The sequence below is a fragment of the Lynx rufus genome, unplaced genomic scaffold, assembly GCF_022079265.1.
Source record: "Lynx rufus isolate CCGP_SWC_20201006 ecotype Redwood Valley unplaced genomic scaffold, mLynRuf1.p SCAF_6, whole genome shotgun sequence".
NCBI lineage: Eukaryota > Metazoa > Chordata > Mammalia > Carnivora > Felidae > Lynx > Lynx rufus.
Window position 1 is genome coordinate 114,203,338 of NW_025814878.1, and position 24,890 is coordinate 114,228,227.

Genomic DNA, 24,890 nt, shown 5'->3' on the forward strand with positions numbered 1-24,890 from the left:
TGTGTCCTTGGGTTTCCCATCCCTTCCTTGAATTAAGAGATTGGGGGACAGTGTGTATGTGTGTGTGTGGGAAGATTTGGGGACAGAGGATGGCAGATGGGAGAGCGTGGAAGGGGAGAGACAGAACGAGTGAGAATGAAGCTGTTATGGTAAGACCTAGGAAGAGAAATGGGAAGGAGCAGGAGATAGAGAAAATCCCAGAGGAGGGCTGGGTCTATGGAATTCTGTGTAGGAGCCCAGTCTCTGGCCCCCTGCACAGGGAGATGCAGAGTAAGGGGCTGTGGGGGAGGGGAGGGAAAGGAATTCTGGATTGGGTAGGGTCCAGATGGTTAGGGGTGAGATATGATCTGGGGTCAGTGGTCTGAAGTTTAGATGGTCAATCTCTTAATCATGTCTCTGCTTCTGTCCCACATGTGGGATCCACCCCCCCTTCCCACCTCTCCCCATCTTCTCCTGACCCCCTGACCTCTCCTTTCATCCTCAACTCCTACCCTTTTTCCAAACTCCCACACTATCTCATTTCCCTCTCCTCACTCTTGCACCTCTACCTCTTCCTACTATTCCCACTGCCCCTTCCCGAACCCCAGCCCACTGAGTCTTTCTTCTATGACTACGAGACCCCCTATTACGATGAGATGACTACAGGGACGACCCCTGATTATCAGGTAAACTTGAGGGACCCCATCAGTTCTCCCCTTCCTCCTGCCACCCCTTGCAAACATCTCCTATGACACCTTCCTCCCCTCTTAACATATGGGAAGAGACATTATATATTTAGATTATAGGAGTTTCCTCACTGCCCCCTCCCATGTCTCTCTGCTGCAGAGGCCACCGAGCCCCAACCGCAGGGCGCTCCCTTCCCCCAGGGGGCGTCGGACCCCTCCCAGAAAGCCTACCCCACCTGCCAAGAGGTCAGCAGCCCGGCAGGCGCCCCCCTCACCAGGCCGGAGGCCCTCTCGAATTGGAGGTTCTGGCCAAGCACGGGGCCAGCCTCCCCCCTTCCGACGCCCAGCTCGGCGGGCAGCTCCCCCCACTGCCCGGGCCCCCCCCAGGACCAGAGGAAGCGGTTACCGGCAGGTAGAGCTGGGGCATCCAGATCTGTGCCCCCAAACCTCTATGACCTCGGAGATTCACTCTCCCCAAACTGTCCCCCCTCCGAAGGGGCTGCAAGATCTGAGATAACCCCCACCCCCCAGCACAGACAGACATTGCACACGGGGTGAGGGGGTGGGGGGACAAGGTGCTGCTTTGCCTCCTTTCCCACTAACCTTTCTCTTTCCTTTCCCACCCCATGCTACTCTTCCCCTTCCCCTTGGGGTTAGGATCCCACCCCAAGTGGAGAGGAAGGAACCCTGGAACCAAGCCCTTTGCCACCCCATGAGGAGGTAACTTCATCCCCAACCCTAACCCCCGCTGGGGGCGGTGGGCATCTGTGACCCACCCCCCTTGCCCCATGTCATCTTGGTGAATCAGCCATTCCTCTGGCCGGAGGGTTCTTTGTCACGTCCATTTGTGGCCTTCCAGTCACTCCAGACCTATTGGTCTGCTTGTCTTTCTAAGTATAGCCATTTTTCTTCAGTGTCCATGTCTCCTTCCATTCTTTGATTCTGGAGTAACCTCTCCATGTTGATGTCAAAAAGTTTTATTTTCTGTATTGTATTTCTCTTCCCAGGAGTCACTTTCTGTCCAGTGCTGTCACATTTTCTCTTGTCTCCGTTTTTCCATCCATTTCTTTGTTCTCTGGAATCCTTTGTCTACCATTGTCTCTATGGACTGTTTACTCTGTGTCCAGCCCTCCGGCCATCCTTCTTTCTTCTTGTAATTTATCATTTCTTCCCACCAGGCCCATTTTTGGGGCATCCCTCCTCATTTTGGGTCTTTGATGGCCATCCCCTTTCTATGCAACCACTTCCCTTGCTCTTCTTGGGGGAAAAACTCCAGTCCCAGTTACCCTCAGAATCCTTTAAGGCTAGAAGTTGCCACACCCTCGGGTCCAGGGAAAACCTCCTCTCAGCCCTAATGCCCCCATCTACCCCTCTCCCTCCCCATCCCCGGGAAGGAGCAGACAGATCTCCAGGTCCCCTCCACAGCCGACAGGTTCCTGACAGAGGACTATGGGGAGGGTGGCACAGACCCCCCAGCAGGGCCCTACGATTACACATATGGCTATGGGGACGATTATCGTGAGGAGACGGAGCTTGGCCCTGCCCTGTCTGCGGAGACAGCCCACTCAGGAGCCGTAAGTGAAAGGAGCTCCTCTTCCATTCTTGACCTCCAGTGGTAGCTCTAAGAATCGCTTCCTGTTGTTTTTGATTCTTGTCTGTTGGCTGCAAGCTACTTCCCATTGATGATTTGCCATTTTCTGTTCATATAAGTTGTATATGTTGCTTGAAAGGATTACTTTCTGCTTTCTCTTGCCAAATACCTTGCCTTGTGACTCCTCATGGATTCCTCTTCCCAGGGAAATTGGTATTTTCTTTCTTTTTTAATCCTATGGCCACCTCCTGTCTTTCTTGGCCACTTTCTGTCTTAATAAAGCTGTATTTCAGAAAGCTTTTGGTCACTAAGCCCCTACTTTGTGTCCGTTTTAGACCTCCATCATTTCTTCTTGGTAAAAACAATTTCTTATCCGTGTTGCTGCCAAATGATCTAACTTCCTGTGTCATATTTTCTAACCTACAGCCACTTCCTGTCTGCCCTTTCCTGTCTTCTCTGGCCATGGCATCCATCTTGGTGACTGTGAAAATTTGTACTGAAAGGGACTTATTTATATTTTGCTTCTAGTTTTTCATGCTGTCTTCATTAGCTTTCCTTTGCTAATAAGCCACTTCCTGTGTGTCTCAGGTCATCCAAATCCAAAAAGTTTCCATTGTGGGCCTAGATATTTGTCATGGCTACCTCCTGTGTGTTCTAGCCTCAATGTTTGTATTTTCTGGAAGAATCACATTTCATTGTCATAATCCCCTTTCCAGGAGTCACTTTTTATCTGTTTTGTGAACTTCTTCTTTCTCTTGGTCATGGTAGCCATGTTGTTGTTGAAGGTCCACTTCCTGGATCCTCTTTTCTTAGCTGTTTCCTGTCTGTCCAACCACTTCCTGTTTGTCGAGTTCATTTTCTAGCCATCTTGGCCATGTTTAATTTTTCTTGGCCCTGGCATCATTCTTGTTTCCAAGTGTTTGTCCCTTTGAAATGTCTCCCTTAATTGTTTCCCAGGTCTTTGACCACTCCCTCTCAGTTGGGATATTTCCTGTCTACTCCATTCATCTTTTGCTTGCCTTGCAATTAGAGCTGCCTCCTCTACACTGCTGCCTCATCCCACACTTCTCTTCTCTAATATTGCCACTCTGAACCCTCTGCTGCCTTTCCCTTTTGCTGCTTTTTGGAAATTTGGGGTTGATCTGGGATATGGGAAAGTTCAGAAGTTGGTCATTGCTGTTTGGCAGGATGGAGGTGGAGGGGTACATTCTGAAGATCTTTGCTGGGAGAGTTGGGGGTGTTGGGGAATGATTTCCATTCTTCCCATCCTTATCTTGGTTTTGGCCTTAGTGTTGGGAGTGGACATCTGAGAAGTGTAGAAAAGCAAGAACTGGTGGGCTTGGAGTATATATGAGGGCCAGAGGAAGGGTGTAGTGTCCCTGCTGGGAGAAGAACGGGGCCGGGGGAGTCTGCTCTGGGGCTTGAGCAACAGTCCAAGAGCTGTATTTTTCCAAAAAAAAAACCAGTTATGAGGTCTGAGTTTGGCATATCAGGGGGGCCTGATCTCCAAATCTATTTAGAGTATGGATGTTTAATCCCTGGAGAGTTTTGAACTTTGTGAACCCCTTGAAATTCTAAGAAAAATTCTGTGCACAAAGGCGTACACCTTTTCTTTTCTGGAAAAGACTTCATGGATTATATCTGATTCTCATATGGATCCATGCCCTCCCTCCAAACCCCGATAAAATCAATCCACAATCTTAGAGAGATTCTTATTTGGTGGATTGGGGTAAGGGTAAGGATGTTGATGTTTTCTTAAAGTTCTAAGTATTCCTGGGGTCAGAGAGAGTTTGGGAGAGGTTGGGGAGTTTGGAATCCCAGAAAGGGTTGGGGTGAAAACCTTCCTGAAAGAGGTCCTAAGGGAGATGAGGAAGTGTATTTGCTAAGGTGGGGCTGGGAATTGGGAGGTGGAGGGCCCTGAGGTCTCCTTGGAAGGCTTGGGAGGTCTGGGAAGAGGGAGTATTAGGAGAGGGCTGGGAGATTTTGGGGGTAGGGTTAGGGAGGTGTCCAGAGGATCTGGGAATGAAAGAAAGTAGGAGTTAGGATGGGGGTAGTATTGGTGTCCTGGCTGCTCACCGGTCCCACTGGGGGTTACATGTGTGTCTTCTTCAGGCTGCCCGTGGACCCCGGGGGCTGAAGGGAGAGAAGGGGGAACCTGCGGTGCTGGAACCTGTAAGTTGGTCTGTTGATCACTGAGCTGAAGGCAGAGGGAAGAAGAAAAAGAGGTGGGTTGCTAGCCCTGTAGCCTCTGACTTTCAACCTTTGGCTCTACAGGGTATGCTGGTGGAGGGGCCTCCTGGCCCAGAAGGCCCTGCGGTGAGTCTAGCTGGGACCTTTAGCCTCCATTCTTTTCTCAGAGACCCTACTTACACAATCATCTTTGCCTTCCCCACATATGACCAGGCTTCCTTCTTGGAACTCTGGAGAATCCTTCCAAAGCTTCCCAGATCCTCAAATCTCTTTTATAGAGACCACTCTTCAGCCACATACCCCTCTTCTATGTGAATGCCCACACCTGACCCACTCCTCATTTGTTCCTCAGGGGTTGATTGGTCCCCCTGGCATCCAGGGCAACCCAGGCCCAGTTGGAGACCCTGGCGAGAGGGTAAGGGAGCAGCGTGTGTGCGCGTGCACACGTGTGTGTGTGTGTGTGTGTGTGTGTGTGTGTGTGTGTGTATGTTATGAGGGAAGGGCTGCAGAGGAGCCTCTAGAACCCAATGGGGGCACCATGCTCAATAACTCCTCATTAGCGGATTGATTAATGAACAAAGGGCTGGTGTGCTCTCCAACACCCAGAAAGGAGGACAGGCTCTGGATGGGGAGGGGAGTAATCTGGTGTCTCACTCTCATTTTTCTCTGTGGGAGTGGGAGGGTTCAGGAAAGATCTAGAAAAGTCTACATTTATCCTGTAGACGGATTCACAATGATGCCAGGACCCTAACATTCCCCAACTATCACCTATCCTCATTTTCTCCCCACTCCAGGGCCCCCCTGGCCGAGCAGGGCTCCCTGGATCAGATGGGGCCCCTGGACCTCCTGGCACATCGCTCATGCTCCCAGTGAGTTGTCTTCTGGGCTTTGGAATGGGGAAGGTAGGGGAATCATGTTCTGTCACCAAGAACCAGAAGACCAGGAGAGCAAAGGAGGATTCTCTAAAGACCATCAACTCAAAGAGATTGATCTTTGAGGTGGATGGACTAGATCTCATTAGATGACCTGGAACCAAACATGGATCATCTAGAACTGGGCAGAAAATCCTATATTTCAGGAAGTCTAGAACTTCTAAAAACTCTAGGAGAATTTTCCCAGAGAAAGAAGCCAGAGAGTAGGGGAGGAAGATGCGAGTAGTTTCTGAAAATCTCTATGTGATTATCTGGAAAACTTCTGTGGGAGACAGTGGAGGAAGGCATGGGGTGGGGCTGTCCCCGAACCTGGGAGATGGGGCAGAAATTCTGGATGAAGCCTCTGGTTGGGAGAGTCACATGGGTTTCCTGGAAGAGAACCTACACCTTCCTCTCTCTCTGCCCCTCAGTTCCGGTTTGGCAGTGGTGGGGGTGACAAGGGCCCTGTGGTAGCAGCCCAGGAGGCTCAGGCCCAGGCGATTCTGCAGCAAGCACGGGTAAATAAGGCTGGAGGGGCATGGAGGGCAAATGAAGACTTTAGGAGGGATTGGAAGGGTAGGTTGGAGTAACTGTGGAGGAGGGTAAGGTCTGGGTTGGTTTGAGGCTGAGAGTAAGGTTTGGGGGAATACAAGGAGTGGAAGTGCAAATTTGGAAGGTGGAAGGTGTACTGGGGTTGGGAGTTTCCAGCTACCTCTTCCTCAGCTCTGCTGTGTCCCCTGCTTCCCTAGCTGGCGCTCCGAGGACCCCCTGGCCCCATGGGATACACAGGCCGCCCTGGACCCTTGGTGAGTGAGTGAGGTATTGGGGTACGGAGTTCTTTGTGTGTGTGGGGGGGGGAGTAGGGATAGTTCTAGAAAGGGACCGTGTTGAAAGTTATTTTGCTTATTTTGGGGAGGGCTTTGAAGTCACTGTTGGGTGTATCATTTAACATAGCCACCTCTCTTCTCTGTCACAGGGACAGCCTGGGAGCCCTGGCCTGAAAGGAGAATCTGGAGACCTAGGACCTCAGGTGACAAGCCCCACCCATTTGATCCCCTATCCAGGGCCTCCCTTTCTGTCTATGCCCTTTAACCCTGGCCCTGACTCTCCCTCACCAGGGTCCCAGAGGACCTCAAGGCCTCACAGGCCCTCCTGGCAAGGCTGGGCGAAGGGTGAGTGGGGGTGTGGTGGGTGTGGGTGGGAGAGAGGGCACACACAAAGTGTGAAGGAATGTGCCTCTGTTTGCTCTGACACTTCCTTTGCACCCCAGGGCCGAGCAGGTGCTGATGGAGCTCGAGGGATGCCTGGAGAACCAGGAGTGAAGGTAACAAGTATGGGTCCCTCTCTGATGTCTGTGGCTTCTAGCACTATCTAAGCTCTGGGGATTACTGAATTCCCCAGGTTTCCCCATGAAGCGACACTCAGGACAAAGTAGGGATGGATAGGGTGGGTAAAGGGCTGGGACCTCACTTGGGCTGCCCTCTTCCCCTAGGGTGACCGAGGTTTTGATGGACTCCCAGGGCTACCTGGGGAGAAGGGACATAGGGTGAGTATATTGGGGGTAGTGCATTGTGACGAGGGGTAGACCTTCCATGGAGGGGTGGGGAGGTAGGGATCTCAAGGCAAGAGGAGGAGGCTGAGGGTCCCAGGAGGAACTCAATGGGTGAAACTGATTGGTTAATTAAAGAGGGTCAGTATCTGCCTGAATTGGGGGTTCTGAGGCCCCTCTTATCTCTTCCCCCATTTTCCAGGGTGATACTGGTGCCCAGGGCCTTCCTGGCCCCCCTGGTGAGGATGGAGAGCGGGTAAGTATTGTGGCTAGGGCAGGGGTCAGTATGGGAGAAGTGGGGAAGGTGAGGCTGCTTCATCATGTCTTCCTCCTCCAGGGAGACGATGGGGAGATTGGGCCTCGGGGACTGCCTGGAGAATCAGTGAGTGTCTAGGGGTTTGGGTGAGGGGGGTCTCTGGGGATGTCAGGGGAGCGGCATGGGCATGAAGGAGACACCTTACCTCTCGCCCACACATGCCATATCTTCCCCTCACCTGATTGCAGGGACCTCGAGGTCTCCTTGGCCCCAAAGGCCCACCTGGTATTCCTGGACCCCCGGTATGTGACTATCCCTGACTTCTGACCCTGACCTCACCCCCTGACCTTTCCAACTCTCCAACCTTTCTAGCTGCCTCTTCCTCCCACACTTCTGGTTCCCTATCCCTTCCCCCCCCAGCCCCCAGCTCTGCTCCAGCCTTTACTCCCAGGTGCTCTTACAGGGCCGTACGGTGCACTGTACTAAAGGCTCTGAGGGTAGCTTAAAAAAAATTCTGAAGAAAAACAAAACCCCACAAACCCACAGACCCATAGACCTACGCCCTGTGGATCTGGGCTGGCTATGTTTGCTTAGGTTTGGGATGAATTGGAGGTCTGACCGATGTCAGGCTGCCCCGTCCCACCCTCTGGAATGACCGGGCCTCTCAGAAACCACAGGTCCTTCCAGGGCCCTGGCCCCATCTTCCAGCCTGCTCACGCCCCTCTCATGTTTCAGGGAGTCCGAGGCATGGATGGTCCCCATGGTCCCAAAGGGAGCTTGGTGAGTAATGGGCACAGAGACACCACCTGGCCCTGAGCCAAGGTCCTGTTTCCATTTTGACTCCCTGCTTGGTTCTGGTTCTTGCCCTCTTGCTGCCCCTGCTGTGACTCAGCTCTTGGCCCTAAGTTTGTTGTCACCATCTTCTTTTGACCCTTGCCTGGTTGCTTGTTTCTAGGGACCCCAGGGAGAGCCAGGACCTCCTGGACAACAGGGCACTCCTGGAACCCAGGTGAGTTGTCGTGTCCAACCCCTCCCCATCTTTAGCAACTTCCCCTGGGCTTCCACAGTGGTTCAGACCCTGGATGGAAATTAAAGGTCTCAAGCCTTCACCACTAATGCTCTGAATGGGGATGCTGGCTATAGGAGAGAGTAGTCCACCCCTGTGGGGCTCCTGTGACTCCTCTCTCTCTCTGTATAGGGTCTCCCTGGGCCCCAGGGTGCCATTGGCCCTCATGGAGAGAAGGTAAGTGACTAAGTGATTTGGGGGACAGGAGATACACCGGGGGAGGTGTAGGGAGAGCCTTAAATGTGTGGCTGGGGCTTCAGCCATGGTGTGACCTGATCCCACTGGTGACCCTGAGCCTCCTTGTCTTCCTGCAGGGTCCCCGAGGGAAACCAGGGCTCCCTGGCATGCCTGGCTCAGATGGACCTCCGGTGAGTGGGTCCCTACCTCTTAATCCAAATTCCACATGACCCTCCACCCCAGTGAATGACCTCCAAGTGCCTTTGGTGACTATCTACATAGTGTGTTCCTTACACCAGGAGGTCACTGGTGGTGCCTGCCCATGGTCACTAGGCTTCATTAGGGTCACAAGGGAAAGCTGGGCTAAAGAAGTGAAGGAAAGGGTGCAGGGAAGGTAACAGTGGCCAGATGTCACATTCTCCTTCCTTTACCTGCAGGGTCACCCTGGGAAGGAAGGTCCCCCTGGAACCAAAGGAAACCAGGTGAGATGGTCCATGCCTGCTTTCATCCCTGGAGGAGTCTTTACCCAGACTCTGGGGCCTCAAAATCCTTGGAATTTCCTTGGCTTATCATTCACGTATGGCTGAAGTATTCTTGGTCCCATGCCTTGTATCCCTATCCAGATTCCAATGTTGTCTCTTCCATTTCTTCCACCCCCCAAGGCCTCCATAAGTCACACCCTGAGACCCCTTTACAGGTATCTCTCTTTCTTCTTCCAGGGTCCATCTGGACCTCAGGGTCCTCTAGGATATCCGGGACCTCGAGGTGTCAAGGTAATGGACAACCAGGCTGGGAAATAAAGCACTATGGTTGGGGGAGGCAGCTGGGATCTCAGGAGCTCAATCCTTCCCAACCTCCATCCCTGATCTCCCTGTCTCTATCTCCCTTCTAATTCTAGGGTGTGGATGGAATTCGTGGTCTGAAGGGCCATAAGGGTGAAAAGGTGAGCAGCGTGCCTCCAGCTTCCCAGAACCTCCCTCCATTCTGCCCAGCACCACCCCTTTCGTCCAGCTCTTCCCCTGCTTCCTGTCCTCCAGCCTGCCCTGTGCTGCTTTCCAGCTCTGAAATCCACCCTTACACCCATATTTTCTAAAATGCTCCATTTTACCTGCTGACCCCCCCCCACCTTCCACATCATCGCTGATGAGTTCTCACCCCCATTTTTCTCAGGGCGAGGATGGCTTTCCCGGGTTCAAAGGGGACATGGGTGTGAAAGGTGACAGGGTGAGTAGAAGCCCACACACTGGCCCCCCAGTCCTAAGTCCTGATCCTCCTCCATTTTGGAGCCCCCAATCACTAGCCTATTTCCTGAAACCACACAGTCCCCATCCAGTGGTCTTTTCCCCTTAAAGCCTGCCCCCCCGCAGAATGACAACCCTACAGCTGAGTCCCACCAGCCCGAAGATCACAGCACTCTCCCTTTCCCTGTCCTGCAGTAGCTCTGGGACCCTACTCAGCCTCACCGAGGCCTACCTCTCCTCTTGGAGCCCAGCCCATACCCCCAGTCCCTGACACTTGCCTCTTCAACCCTCTTACCCAGGGAGAGGTTGGAGTTCCTGGTTCCAGGGGAGAAGATGGTCCTGAGGGACCAAAGGGACGTACTGGACCCACTGGAGACCCTGGCCCCCCTGGGCTCATGGGCGAGAAGGTGACCGGGGATGAGGGAGTCTGTGCCTACATGCTCTAGGGACATGGAGGGGATGAAGGCCTGGGCACTAGGATCAGGATCGACTTTAGGGTGCCAATAGTTGGAGTCAGTTAGTCATTTGAAGACCATTAATTATTCACCTCTCTGTAGAAGGCTCCTCCTGGCCACTGACAGTTAGGGGTGGGGGTGAGGATGTATAAGAAGTCAAGGAAAAGTTCCTGTCATGAGAATTTACATGACATAGAGGTGAGGACAAGGCATGAGGCTGGCATAAGGTATATGGGTGCAAGGCAGAGTGAAAATGTGTCTGGACTCAGAGCAGGAGAAATTCCAAGAAGGGAGAGTCAAAGAGGAGGTGAGCCAGACCTGCAGAGCTAACTCCAGCAAGCCCTCACTCACCGAGTGCCAACACCCCACCTGCTTGTCCTATCAGTCCTGCAAGGCAGGCTCCACTACAGCCCTGTGTTGCGGAGAGCTTTCAATGAGGCACCAAGAGGTTAAGATGCTTGTTAGTCATACAGCCAGTGAGGGGCATAGCCTGGGTTTGAACCCAGGCAGTCAGGCTGTAGAATCCCTGCTCCCAGCCTCTGCTTCACAGTTGTCCAGGCAAGGTGGGCCCTGAAGCATCAGGAGGAAGGGGTGCATGTCAGGGGGATTAGGGGTGATGCAGAGCATGGGTGGGGGCAGAGGCGTTCCTGAGTGTGGTGTGTGCGGGCCTGCAGGGGTACTGGTCTTGATGGAGTAGAAGTGTGCACTGGGCAAAGGGAGCTGAGGTTGAAGGGTAGGCAGGGGCTAGATCACAGTCCTGAGGAACTTGATGGAACTGCAGATTTAAAGACACAGAAGGGGTGAGATCCCACCACCAGAGTTGGGGAAAATCTCTCAGGAAGGAGAGATTACAAAAGCCAGGCAGCCTGTGGAACAGGAGATGAGGGGTCAGGGGCTGGAGGTTTGCTGGGGAGCCTTGCCGGGTAGGGGCTGGCTCCTGTCTCTGGGGCTTGGGGTCTCTTGGGGGCAGGGATGGAGTGGTATCTGTGGCTCCTCTTGCTCCTGACTGCTCCCTATCTCTCCACAGGGCAAGCTGGGTGTTCCTGGTCTGCCTGGCTACCCTGGACGCCAGGGTCCCAAGGTGATATGATGCCCCTTTTGTGACCTTCCTCTTCCCTTCTCTGACCCCTGATTCCAGGAAGCACAGACTGACAGAGCAGTGGGGGACCCTAGAGTGAATTTAGTCCACCCCCATTCCACAGATGGGGGAACAGAGGGCCAGAGAGCAGCAGGCGTTTACCCAAGGACACCTAGTTATTGGCAGAGCATAGTTCTCCCTTCCTGCTGCCTCTGTCACCAGTTCTGACCCCCTATTGACTCTTCTAGGTCCTCCCTTTTTATGACTTTTCAATTTTCTCCTTCTCTACCCTCACCAGGGCTCCCTGGGATTTCCTGGTTTTCCTGGCGCCAGTGGAGAGAAGGGAGCCCGGGTAAGCTGGGGGAAGGGAGAGGGTGTAGAGGGCAGAGCTGCTCTGTTGGGGGAGTCATGCCCTGGGTGATGTGGTGTCTCTGCTTCCTTCCTACCAGGGCCTGTCAGGGAAATCAGGGCCTCGGGGAGAGCGGGGCCCCACGGTGAGTGCAGGGGGGCAGACATGTGGCTCAAGATCCAAAGAGGTGCTTTGGGATTCTTCTGACAACTCCCCTCCCCTCTCTCTAGGGTCCACGGGGTCAGCGGGGACCCCGAGGTGCCACGGGGAAGTCTGGAGCTAAGGTTAGTGGTCTTGGCAGGGCTCCATCCACCATCTGGCCCTTAGCCCAGCTCCCCGTTGACTCCTCTGACTTCCAGGATAGCTAGAAAGCAGCTCCTCTTGCTCTCTGACCCTCTTTCCCCCCACAGGGAACATCAGGTGGTGATGGCCCCCATGGGCCCCCTGGAGAAAGGGTGAGTGTGGTTTGAGTCTCCTGATCCCTAATGCTCCCCAGGGAGCTTGAGTGGAGCCCATGCCCTCTCACCCCAGGGGGGAATCTGGATCCCCTGCCCATTCTCCTGATTCAACCCAGCTCTGTCTCTAGGGTCTCCCTGGACCTCAAGGCCCCAATGGATTTCCTGGCCCCAAAGGACCTCCGGTAAGCTGACCTCTGACCTGCCTTGGTTCTGTGAATCCTTCTTCTCCATCCTCCTTCCCAGCTCAGAGTTCACCTGACATCTGAACCCCTTCCAGGGTCCCCCTGGGAAGGACGGGCTTCCAGGACACCCAGGCCAGAGAGGAGAAGTGGTAAGTGATGCCCCTGGCCTCCTGAGACCTTCAACTTCCAGAGCTGTCTGGAAGGCCCACCAGGGAGGTTCTTCTGGCAGAGTAGAGATCAACCTGGTGCTGCTCAGACCCATGGCCAAGGGCCTGGTGGTGACCCTGCCGTTCCTCTGGGAACCTGGGGTCCATCCCACAGTGTCCATGCCTGATATGCTTTGACTGTTCTCTCCTCTTCCTCTCTCAGGGTTTCCAAGGGAAGACTGGCCCCCCTGGCCCTCCAGGGGTGGTGGGACCTCAGGTATGTCTGCCCTCTGAGAGAATGGACCCCAGACCCTGGAGTTAGTCTTTCTGCCCCTTTTGTCCCTTTTTCCAATCACATGCCCCAGCCCCTGCTTTGCCTGACCTGCCCCCCACCCCACCGGGGCTGGAATTTGGAGCAGGGACCCCAACTTCAGTCTGGTTCCTGGGCCGGTTCTCATCTTCTTGAGCCTCAAAGGGGCAGTTCCCCAGTGGGGACACAAGTGGTGTGGTTACTCCAAACTGGGGAGTTAACACCAGCGCAGTAGCCTAGCAGAGCCCTAGGAGTCTCCCAGTAGCTTTGGGGCACAGCTAAAAGGGTTCCAGAGGGGTTATTTCAGGGTGGCCAGGGTGGCCTGTTTGGGCAGGGAGATGGGTAGAGGGTCTGAGATGGAGTCTTTCTGTCTCTTTCCCAGGGAGCAGCAGGAGAAACTGGGCCCATGGGGGAGAGAGGTCACCCAGGACCCCCAGGCCCCCCTGGAGAGCAGGGACTGACTGGAACATCTGGAAAAGAAGGAACAAAGGTCGGTAAAGGACCAGGCAGAGGGGAATTTGGGGGGCCAGGGTTGGGGTGCTGAAGGGAACAGCTAATTGGGGATTTGAGAAAGGCCAGAAATCTCTCTGTCCAATCTGGGAGCATAGCTGTGGCTCATCACTTTTTGTTTCATTTTAGGGTGACCCTGGTCCCCCAGGGGCCCCAGGGAAGGATGGACCTGCTGGTCTGAGGGGTTTCCCAGGAGAGAGAGGCCTCCCGGGCATTGCCGTGAGTGTGAACCCAATCTCCCAGCCGCATTGCCTGAGAAAAGTTACTGCTGTCCTGGCATCCCTCAGTGTCACCCCACTCCCATTTCTCTGAGCCTGCCCCCCCTCGACTTTCATCCTTCCCTGCATGTCTCTTGGACCCTCATTCTTGTTGTGTCCCACCCTCCTGTCTCACATCTGTTGCTCCAAATCTCTGGTTCATAGGGTGGACCCGGTTTGAAGGGAAACGAAGGTCCGGCTGGTCCTCCTGGCCCTGCAGTGAGTCTGGGGACCCTGGGGGACAGGAGGGAGGACCCAGGAAAGAGTGGGTGTGGAAGGATGAAGAGTGGCATCTGGATCTAGGCAAGACTGTGGGACTGCGCAGAGGGAGCCTAGGGTCAGCCATAGTGCATCCAATTTTGGGCTATTCTCCTGGGAACCATGGTCAGGGGTCCTCTGGTGTGGGTGGGCTGTGGTCTCCTCCTTGGGGGTCTGACTCCATTTCCTGTTTCAGGGCTCCCCTGGGGAGCGAGGTGCAGCAGGATCAGGGGGACCCATTGGCCCCCCAGGGCGCCCTGGCCCACAGGGTCCCCCTGGAGCTGCAGGAGAGAAAGGTGTCCCGGTGAGTGTGGGGTCCCTGGGGAGACACACACTGGGGAGGGGTCTGTGAGCTGTGAGCTGCTGGGCTCTGGAGGGTTTCCTGTGAGGGTGTTTGAAGGTGATGATTCCGGGTCATGACTCCTTTCTTCATTTCCTACAGGGTGAGAAGGGCCCCATTGGTCCAACTGGCCGAGATGGGGTGCAGGGCCCTGTGGGGCTTCCTGGTCCCGCTGGACCCCCAGGCGTGGCAGGAGAGGATGGAGACAAGGTGTGGGAACCCACAGACCCTGGACCCAATCTTTCCAGATGAGATCGATGATCTGGGCATACCTCCCATCCCCTTTCCTGTCTTAACCTCCCTGCCTCATCCAGGTCCTTTCTCTAATATCTCACCTGCCTTCTCCCTGCAGGGTGAGGTGGGAGACCCTGGACAGAAGGGCACTAAAGGGAATAAGGGTGAACATGTAAGTGGCCATGACTTTTGACTTCTGACCTCTGACCTTTAGCCTCATTTCCACCTGGTCTCTCTTCCTGTCTTTGGTGTCTTTGACTCTCCTTTTCCCCTGCAGGGCCCTCCTGGACCCCCTGGGCCCATTGGTCCCGTGGGGCAACCTGGAGCAGCGGTGAGTGACTGATGCCCTGTCTGCCCCCACCAGGGGCACTGGCAGCCTCTAGTCTGCCCTCAGTTCCACTTTGCCCTGTGGGGGCTCTGGGCCTGGTGCCCAGCTCAGTGTGGAGTTTGTGAATAGAGAACATCTGACCCATGACCGTCTCTGTGTCCTTGTCCCTGCCCTCTCTCCACCTCAGGGAGCAGATGGGGAGCCCGGAGCTCGGGGGCCCCAGGGACACTTTGGAGCCAAAGGCGATGAAGGAACAAGAGGATTCAATGGGCCCCCGGGACCCATTGGCCTACAGGTTAGTTGGAAGGTAGAGGCAGGGGCTGAGAGGTGGGGTCAGGATGGGTCTGATGTCTGCCCCAGACCCCCACCATCCCCTGCTGCTGAGGACTAGGGGGCGTGTGGGATTGGAGGGAAGGGCACTGTCTACCTGGAGCTGTGCTCTAGGGGGTTGGTCATCTGGGCACGTGCTGTGTACCCCCACACAGGGTTTGCCAGGCCCCTCGGGGGAGAAAGGAGAAACAGGAGATGTGGGCCCTATGGTGAGTGTGACCCCCTAGCCCTAAGCCCACTTACTACTCACCCCCCCATCCAGCGGCCCCAACACCCCACTGCCAACAATGCCCCTGCTCCCTGGTAGGGTTGTCCCCATCCCCTGCCACCCCCAGGATGTCTGCCTCACCCAGCCCCCTGCCATTTCTGTGTGCCTAATGCTCTTTCTCTTCCCTCCCCATCTCTGCCCTATCTGCTTTCCCCAGGGACCTCCGGGCCCCCCAGGACCTCGAGGCCCAGCTGGACCCAATGGAGCTGATGTGAGTCCTCTTAGCCTCTGTCCCTTCAGATCAACGTGGCCAGTCCTGCCTCCCTTTCCTCAGACTATAAACTCTAGTCTCATCTCAGCTGCCGAGAGAAGCCTCTGGCCTGGAAGGCCTCCCACTGTCTCACTGCCGTGACCTTGGGGCGCTCATCCAGGCTCTGTCCCTGGAATGGCACCTCCTTCCTTAAGCAGTTACCCTAACTTCTGTTCCTCTTTCAGGGTCCGCAAGGTCCCCCGGGAGGTGTTGGGAACCTGGGTCCCCCTGGAGAGAAGGTAACTGGGAAGGGGGTGAATGAATGGACTTACCTTGGCGGGGGTATGAGGGTTGCATCGTCTGTTAGTTTTGGTTGGGGGTGGCAAAAGAAAATGAGATGGGGGGGAATAGCAGGATTTTGGGGGAGAAGGAGGTGTTTGACCCCAGTCTTCTTTCAGGGGGAGCCAGGAGAATCAGGATCTCCAGGGGTCCAGGGCGAGCCAGGTGTCAAGGTGAATGAAAGCTCTGAGGCCTTGCTCCCTAATCCCCATCACCTTCCTCAACCTCAGCGCCCCACCCCCGATGTGTGATCTGCTAGAGCTGGAGCTCTTCTACAGCCCAGGAGCCTGTGCTCCCCATACTCAGGGAGATTGGACCCCTGGGTCTGAGTGAGCCCCACACTCTTTCTTTGAAGGGAAGAGGGACCAGATGATTCCCTGTGGGCTTGACTTTCTGTGTGCATCCTGCTGTCACTGAGGGGACAGAGGGGAGGCTGAAGGTGTTTTGGAAGCAGGGGCTGCATCCTTGATCTTCAAGACCCCTTTGGGACCATCTGTACCCTCCATTCATCTTCCAGGGCCCACGTGGGGAGCGTGGGGAGAAAGGAGAATCGGGGCAGCCAGGAGAGGCCGGACCACCAGGGCCTAAAGGCCCCACCGGTGATGATGGCCCCAAAGGGAACCCTGTGAGTTTGGCGGGGGGGGGGGCAGGGCTGGCAGGAGGGTCTTGGGAATGAGAGACCTGGGAATATGGGTGTGTATGAGTGGGAGGGTCTTGGAGTGGGGAGAGCCCAGGGATGGGGGGAGTACTTGGGCGGAAGTCTCTGGGAATGAGATCTGGGAGGGATGTATGGGGTCTGGAATCCAGAGACAGAAAGTGAGAGATGCCTTCTAATTAATTCCCTGAAAGCATTAGAAGGCATAAAGTGCATGAGGTGAGAAAAGTGGGTGCAGGAGACCATCTTCTCAAGGGGTGCAGGCGGGCCTTGCCTGTAGAGAGGGAGGGTGTCACATGTGCCCATGGGGGTCTGTGTTGGCTCTGGGTAGGCTTAGGGGGTTGTGACCTTGCCCTGTTCTTTTCTGGACTAGGGTCCTGTTGGTTTTCCTGGTGATCCTGGCCCTCCTGGAGAAGGTGGCCCTCGGGTGAGTCCTCCTCAGAGAAAGAGGGGAAAGAGGGTGGGCTTCTGTACGGAGCCTCCGTATGGCTGATGCGTTTTGAATGTGAGAAGCTGGGGGCGGGGCAGGGCAGGTGGAGGGATGGGAGGATTAGCAGTTTTGGGCTGATGCCAGCCGGGTTGGGGCAACCCTTGACCTTGGTTCATCCCTGCAGGGCCAGGATGGTGCAAAGGGTGACCGAGGAGAGGATGGCGAGCCAGGACAGCCTGTGAGTGACCCGTGACCCCTCCCTCCACCATGGAGCCCAAGCCTTCAGGCCCATTGCCCCCTTTTTATGCCCTACTCCTGAGGGGTCCTCTGGCTGGAGGCTAACCACTCATTTACCCCTTCTTCTCCCTCCATAGGGATCCCCTGGTCCCACTGGGGAGAATGGACCCCCTGGACCACTTGGGAAGCGGGTAAGTGAGGTGGACACCTGGGAACTTGTGGGGCGGTCCTTAGGGTGGATAGAGGATGGGACAGTAACACATGGGATGGTCAGGGAGGTGCTTGGGATCTAGGCTGTCCTTGGGTGGGGTGCACATGTGTGTGAACATTTATATTTTTAAGTGTCTGTGTATAACTGAGTGTGTCTGTTCTTGGGTTTTGCTATATATATTCTTGCCAGGGGCGGTGGTATTCACCAACCGATCAGAACAGACACTGGAGGAAGGGGCTAGCTTTCCTGGAGGGCCCCTGCTAGGCCAAAGATTAACCCTCTAGTTGCTGGGGCAGGAGGTGGGGCACCAGATGGTGTGTGGGCAAGTGGCTTTTTGCGAGATGCACAGAACTACTCGGTATTTTAACAACGGGTGCAGCTGTACCAGCTTGTCTGTGGCTCAGCTTCTGTGACCGCGTCTGTGCACGCCCAAGTGTGTGTGTGAGTGCGCGTGCATGCTCGCTGGAGCCCAGTAGGACAGGGAGGAGAAAGCGGCTGAGCCTGGCTATTCACTACCTCACCGACTTTTCCTTCCTGTATCCATCTGCAGGGTCCCGCTGGCACACCTGGTCCTGAGGGGCGGCAAGGAGAGAAGGGGGCCAAGGTAAGGGAGAGGCTGGAATATTCCCTCCATCTCCTGGCACCTCTGGTTCCTCAGACTCCTCTCTCTAGATGTCTACCCTGTGTTGACCTCCTCTACGTTGAGCCTCTTGTTCGGATGGGGGTTCCGTTCCTTATACTTACTCCTGCTCAAGGGGCTCCTGGGGTTTGGCCCCTCCTCTCTGCTTCATCCAGTCTGCCTTGGACCCCCTACCACCACCCACACTCCCTTCCTCTGCCCTTTAAGGCTCACTCCTTGTATGTGTTTCAGGGGGATCCTGGCGCTGTAGGTGCCCCGGGGAAGACAGGCCCCGTGGGCCCTGCAGGCCCAGCAGGGAAACCTGGTCCTGATGGGTTAAGAGGTCTCCCAGGCTCAGTGGTGAGTAATGGAATGGAAAGGCTTGGCTGGGGCAGGAGGGGTGAGGGGCCTTGAGGGGTACCTGTGTGGGGACACTTTTCCTCACCTCTGTGGCCTCCTTGAATCTGTAGGGTCAGCAAGGCCGTCCTGGGGCCCCGGGCCAGGCTGGGCCTCCAGGTCCTGTGGTGAGTGACTGTGGATTAGTGGGGTGGGTCGGGGTGAGGAAGCTGGTTCCCTGGGGCAGGGGGAATCCAGCTGAAGCCCTAGAGGAAGTGGGAAGTGGTGGCGGGAGGGCCTGGTCCCACCCCTCCCTGGAGAGAGTGACTTCCTGTCTCCCCACAGGGACCTCCGGGGCTTCCTGGCCTCCGGGGTGATGTCGGAGCCAAGGGAGAGAAGGTGAGTGACACAGATATGCGGCCAAGTATCTCCCCTCACCCTCACCCTTGAAGCCTAGGGGGACCCTGAGTGCCCACCACTATGCTTCAGGGCTCCAGCACCATCTCTGGGGGTCCTTACCCAGTGACGACCGTTCACAGGCCCTGTTCTGTCAGACCCTGTGCCTAAGTCTCTCTTGCCTTCTGCGCTCTCACCCCCATGGGCTCCTTCTTCTGCATCCACGTGTCTCCTCTCTGCACCCCCCTGACCACTTGTCCCTTCTCCAGGGTCACCCAGGTCTCATCGGACTGATTGGGCCCCCTGGGGAGCAGGGAGAGAAGGGTGATCGGGGACTTCCTGGCCCCCAGGGCTCCGCTGGACAGAAGGGAGAGACGGTGAGGACATGGTCCTGAAAGGTCTGGGAGGATGAGTGTGGGGATTCGTGTTGGGGGTGAGGGTGGAGGTGGAGAAAGGGGTGAGGGAGGGGGTGTGGAGGAGGACCCAGTTGAACCACGCCCCTCTCCTTCCTAGGGTATTCCAGGAGCGTCTGGGCCTATTGGTCCTGGAGGGCCCCCTGGCCTCCCCGTGAGTACCCCATCTGTTCCTCACAAAATCCCCTAAACCCCACTGCTCCCCCCTCCATAATCCCCCAATGGCTTCCATGGCGACCACCAGCCTAACCAGCATAGGTCCCAGGGTCCTCCATATGTCCTTACATCTGCAGCATTTCCTCCCCCGTCCTTTCGGGGCCTCCCAAATGTCCCCGTGTTCCCTCACGCCTGCCCCTCCTGCGGTAAAGCCAGGGTCTGTGAACTCATGACTTTGCATCTCCATTCCTCCATATCCCAACCGTCCCCTGTGCTGACCATCTCTGTCTTGTAACCTCATTTCACAGGGACCTGCTGGCCCCAAAGGAGCCAAAGGAGCCACAGTGAGTGACCCCCAGCCAGCTCTGAGCTCTGCCCCCTTCCCCCAGCTGGACTTGACGCTTTCTCTCCCGGGCAAATGTGCTCCCTCCAGTGGAGTTCCTCCCTGGCCTGGAGACTGACCCTTCTGTGACCCTGATCACATGCTTGACCTCTTGACCCTTCCATGACCTATCTACTCCTTTGGCAGGGCCCAGCTGGACCCAAGGGAGAGAAGGGCGTCCAGGGTCCTCCGGGACACCCGGTAAGTTACAAGCCAGGGCTCGCTTCTCTGTCCCTCTCTGTCCCAGTGTTTCTCCATTTCACCCTCATATCGACCTTGCCTGTCACCCTTTCCATCTGTCTCTCCACCCAGGGCCCCCCGGGCGAGGTGATCCAGCCCCTGCCCATCCAGATGCCCAAAAAGACTCGGCGCTCGGTGGACGGAAGCCGCCTGATGCAAGAGGATGAGGCCATACCGGCTGGGGGGGCTCCGGGCAGTGCTGGGGGGCTGGAGGAGATCTTTGGCTCGCTGGACTCCCTGCGGGAGGAAATTGAGCAGATGAGGCGGCCGACAGGGACCCAGGACAGCCCCGCTCGCACCTGCCAGGACCTGAAGCTCTGCCACCCGGAGCTGCCTGATGGTCAGTGCCGGCCTCAGGAAACAAAAATAACAGGGTGGGCTTGAAAAGCAGAATGGATGGAGGGGGTTCTTGGGGAAGGTGTGGGGTGGGGGTGAGCGCTGAGGGGCTTGGAAGGGCAGCTCTTTGCCAACTAGGTCAGAAGTATTTCCCTATTTCCCAGTTGATCTGGTCCTCCCAGCGCACGGCAGCTCATCATCAACCTGCTGCCTACGGGAAGCGACAAACATACACACGTGTACACATGTGCTCGCATTTACACGGATGGCCGTGTGTGCGAATCTACAATCACGTGTTGTATCCCCGTGAGGATGTCAGCGCTCCTGCCTCCTCCGTTGGGAGCCTGGGGGTGCTGCTGGGGGGAGGGGTGCCACAGACGGGCAGGGGTGTAAGCGATGATGGAATGTGAAGAAGGGTGGGTGGTGGTGTGGGGCTCTGGGGGAGAATGGGACGAGGAGACTGAGGGCATGGCGGGGAGGGCATGGTGGGGAGGGTATGGGGGGAAGGTCATGGGAGGGAGGTCAAGGGGGGAGGGCATGGTGGTGAGGTCATGAGGGAAGCATGTGGGGAGGAGGTCAAGGGGGGAGGGCGTGGCAGGGAGTGCTGGGGTTTGGAGCAGCATCGGGGGAGAAGTGGGAAGGGAGGCAAGGAGCACCTTGGGTCCCACCTGTTGGGGCGCTGATCCTTCCTTCTCCCTCACCCCACAGGAGAGTACTGGGTCGACCCCAACCAGGGCTGTGCTCGGGACGCCTTCCGGGTTTTCTGCAACTTTACAGCAGGAGGGGAAACATGTGTGACACCCCGGGATGATGTCACACAAGTGAGAGCTGGCGCCTGACTGCTCATCCCTGCCCCATAGCATGGCCCAGTCAGGGCCTAGTGGTTTCTAGGTTTATGTGACAGGCACCCTCGCCCCTGCGGAGCCTGCTGCCGCTTCTTTCCTTGACTCTTTCCTTCTCACCGGCCCTCTGCCGCTCACTGTGTCTCCTTCCCTTGACAACCCAAGACAAAGTTTGCCTCTTGTTTACCCTCAGTCAGTCCCTGGCTCCCACTCTGGCCCCTCATTTCTCCCCCAGCCCTTTCTGCCCACCCATTCCCTGCCCCTGACCGTGGCCCAGCTACCCTGCGTCTGTAGATGCCCCGCAAGCCCGTCTCTGTCTGCCCCTGACTGTGGCCCTCTCTCCTGCCAGTTCTCTTACGTGGACTCAGAAGGCTCCCCGGTAGGTGTGGTCCAGCTCACCTTCCTGCGGCTGCTCAGCGTCTCAGCCCACCAGGATGTCTCCTACCCGTGCTCTGGGATGGCCCGAGATGGTCCCCTGAAGCTCCGGGGGGCCAACGAGGATGAGCTGAGCCTGGAGACCAGCCCCTACGTCAAGGAATTCAGAGACGGCTGTCAGGTAGGAACCGGAAGAGCTGGGTGGGGGTGGATCCCAGAGTCAGGCTGGGGGAAGACCTTTTGGGCAGAGGCACCAGGAAGAGCAGGAGGAGTCCAGCTTCTCGGTGTCAGATATGCCTGAGGGAGCTCAGACGGGGGTGATGGGGGGCGGGGTGGAAAGGATGGAAGGTGGGGTTCACCTGCGCGCACACACCAGCATCACCCAGAGTGAGTCGTGCAGGCTCGTGCACTCATTTACACAGGCTGCCCAACAGAGGCACACGGGGGTGCAAATCACCCATTCCAGGAAGGCACAGGAGGACCCAGACACCCATCGTCTGTACATACATCCCCAGAATTGTCTGGACAGGGTCACACGGGGACACACAACATGTGGAATCATGTCAGATATTATCACACGATTACACCACGGACACGTGTTTACACATCGCTATGGAGTCCCACAGACTCACACAACCACCACACGTAGACAATCTCAAGGACAAACCCAAGGCTGCACAGACTCGTTCAGGAGCACAGATACGCGCACACGTTCCCAATCCTGATGCTCTGGAAGAAATTTGAAGAAGAAAATCTAGCAAGTTGGATCATGTGACAGGGACTGGGGGAATAGCAGCTAGGGGCGCTCAGGCCTGAGGCTGGGGGACCCGTGGGGCGTGTGCACGCCTCCACCACGCTCACTGCTCCCTCTGTCCCGTCTCCCCCCTCAAGACACAGCAAGGCCGCACGGTGCTGGAGGTGCGAACACCTGTGCTGGAGCAGCTACCAGTGCTGGACGCCTCCTTCTCAGACCTGGGGGCCCCCCCGAAGCGGGGAGGGGTGCTGCTGGGGCCTGTCTGCTTCATGGGCTAGGTCCTCCTCTGTCTGACCCTGTCCGTCGAAACCAGGCCCACCTGGAATCCCACAGCATCAGCTCTGTGCCACCTCCCGAGAGGGCTCCTCACCATCTAGGTGGCTCCGGGCCAGGGCACCGGGAGCCCCCAGCCAGGGGCAGACCAGGGGAGGGGTGAAGCGGGTGCCGGGACGCCCCAGGGGAGGGGTGGCATCTGGGGCTCTTGGTCCTCCCACTTGGAGCCTGTGACCCGTTGGACAGCCGAGACCCTTATTTAAAACGCACCTCCCAATCACCCCAAACAAGCAGAAGAGAAGAGAAAGGACACTGTGTATTTTGTATTTAAAAGTAATTATATTAATTATTTAAAGAGTGGAAAACAAAAGAACAAACAAGATAAAGAGAGAAATGCCAACAAAAATCAGCGGACTTTGGAGACAGGGCTCTCCAGGGGTGAGCCCCGGCACCCTCCTCCTTGCCTCAGGGCTTTCCTCAGTGACTGTGGGGGGAGGTTTTCAGGCCAAACCCCACCTCCCTCACAGCCCGCCTGTAGCACCCACTGTGAATGTTGGAATATATGGTCTCCTTTGCCTCAGGGTCTGACTCTCTCTGTCCAGTGTGGGGCTTTCTCATCTCCCCCTACCGGGTGTTTGGCTCCCTGACCCCCACACCGGCTGTCTCTCACTTGGTCTGGGGCTTGCAGGAACCGCCTGCTACTTGGGGAGCAGGCCGAGCCCCCAGGGGCGAAACAGAAGAGTGAGGGGTGAGTGCAGGGCCTGTATTCAGCGCTGTTGAAATATCGAAATGCTTCTTCCTCATCAGCTGGTAAATGGCCACGACTCAGCCCGCTGAGTGTTCCACCGCCAGCCTGGCCACCCTGGTCCCACCCCTGAGCCTCCACCCCCCCCCCCCCCGCCTTCCCTGATCCCGCAATGGAAGGGCTAATGTGTGGCATATGGATGGAAGGGACTCCCAGGACCTTGTCTAGCCCCATGCCCAGTGTCCTTTCTGACTGATGGTTAAATAATGTGATTGTCCCCTCCTGGGCGTATGAGTGTGGTGCTTGTGTTGTTATTTCAATCCCCACCCGGGCCCCCATCCAAAACCCCTCTTTGCCTGCTGAGCTGTTACCAGAAATGGAAGGCTTAATCCCTATGCCCAGAGGGCCTGTCCTTTTGCGGTGTCAGGGCCCAGAAAAGAGTTCATAAAACCTGGCTGACAAGTGCGGACCGCCAAACTGATCTCCCGGTGACATCAGGTGGGAGCCCAGGGTTCTGTCCCACACAGGTGCTGGCATGTTTCTGGGTTCCTTGTTTCCAGGTCCAGCACAACCTCCCCCGCACCCCAATTCCCCATTTTTAGGACATCAGGGCTGGAAGGGGGTGCTTAGAAGGTCTGGTCTAAACTCTTTGCAAATAAGGACCTTGGGCTCCTTCCAAGACAGCGTTTCCTGCCCCTGGACCTCTGGTCACCTCGTGTCCTGCCCATACCTGTGTGCATTCCCAGCTATGTAGTGCCGGGCTTTTCTCTGTGTCAAGGTGCACGGTCCTAGTCTCATCGCATGCTGTGCTGCCCCCGCTTCCTCCTTCCCCAGGGGCCCCTCTTAGGGCTTATTCAGCAGCTCTGTGCCCTCCGGGTCAGGTGTCTGGGTAGGTCCCTTCAGTTCAGGGCAGCTGCTCAGCCAGGCATCGCTCGCTGGCCTCCCCACCTCCCCTGGGGCTGCTCATCCTCACACAGGATTTCCTGGCTCCTGCCCATCCTGGCAGTAGAATGAAACTTATTCCAGGGCCTCATCTCAATCAGGACACCCCTTCCTCGCTCGCCGTCCGGCTGCGGGTGTCCGAGCGAGCGTGTGTACGGTGTCCCGGTGGCCGCAGACCCCCTGGGGCGGGCCTGGGAGGGACCCAGGGCCCCGGTAGGCAGGGCCCCGCCTCTCTTGGCGGATCCCGGACGGCACAGCCTTGATCGTCCCCGTCCCCTGAGGACAGAACCCCGATCTTTGAAACCCTGGAGTGGTGGAGCTAGCTCATTCTGGATCCAAAGAAGCTCTCCTATGGGGCTTAGAGGGCCAGCCTGGCAGAGACGGTGGGCAGGGAAACCGTTTGCAGGTGAAAAGCCCCTCCGCGCATCTCTCCGCCTCTGCTGCCCCCTGGTGCCGGCGCCAAGCCCTCGGCCAACTAAAGGGCAAGCGGAGTAAGACCTTCCTAACACGTTGTCCCTTTCTTCGTCCCCAACTGAACCCTCCTCACTCCCTCAGCCCAAAAGGCCGAGTGGAAGCCCCCTGATCTTATCTTTACGGGGTCAGGCGGTGGACGGGCTTTTGGGATCACTCGCCCTCGGTCTTAATCTCCAAGTCCTGAAGGCTTCCGACAACCCCCTTCCGGAAGCTTCCTTCTGGGCCTCAGCTAAAAGGAAGATCAGACGGAAATAGATCTTGCCCGCACTCACCCCCAGCTAAGCTGGGCCAGCGCTGAGGCTTTTCCGTGCTTTCTCTGCAATTGGAGCCAAACCCAGAGTTTGCCCCCAGAACCCAAAGGGGAATGTCCCCAAAGGTCACTTTTGGTCAGATGCT

General features: G+C 56.5%; 1 protein-coding gene across 1 annotated transcript; it reads left to right on the forward strand.

Annotated features, from left to right (window-relative positions):
* Positions 1-2,026: 2,026 nt before the first annotated feature.
* COL11A2 (collagen type XI alpha 2 chain) lies at positions 2,027-23,351 on the forward strand (the record flags this gene model as incomplete). The annotated part of the gene is made up of 59 exons (XM_047103049.1): positions 2,027-2,239; positions 4,369-4,428; positions 4,531-4,572; positions 4,799-4,861; positions 5,241-5,315; positions 5,789-5,875; positions 6,107-6,163; positions 6,334-6,387; positions 6,476-6,529; positions 6,628-6,681; positions 6,850-6,903; positions 7,109-7,162; positions 7,244-7,288; positions 7,411-7,464; positions 7,898-7,942; positions 8,118-8,171; positions 8,361-8,405; positions 8,543-8,596; positions 8,843-8,887; positions 9,125-9,178; positions 9,304-9,348; positions 9,576-9,629; positions 9,946-10,053; positions 11,129-11,182; positions 11,478-11,531; positions 11,629-11,673; positions 11,759-11,812; positions 11,939-11,983; positions 12,115-12,168; positions 12,264-12,317; positions 12,538-12,591; positions 13,007-13,114; positions 13,264-13,353; positions 13,557-13,610; positions 13,846-13,953; positions 14,092-14,199; positions 14,342-14,395; positions 14,501-14,554; positions 14,739-14,846; positions 15,037-15,090; positions 15,307-15,360; positions 15,585-15,638; positions 15,798-15,851; positions 16,196-16,303; positions 16,707-16,760; positions 16,948-17,001; positions 17,138-17,191; positions 17,762-17,815; positions 18,083-18,190; positions 18,301-18,354; positions 18,512-18,565; positions 18,832-18,939; positions 19,076-19,129; positions 19,440-19,475; positions 19,661-19,714; positions 19,826-20,093; positions 20,798-20,910; positions 21,281-21,487; positions 22,198-23,351. Coding segments are annotated over 59 exons (4,305 nt in total), but the record flags the coding sequence as incomplete, so codon positions are not given.
* Between the last annotated feature and the right edge of the window lie 1,539 nt (positions 23,352-24,890).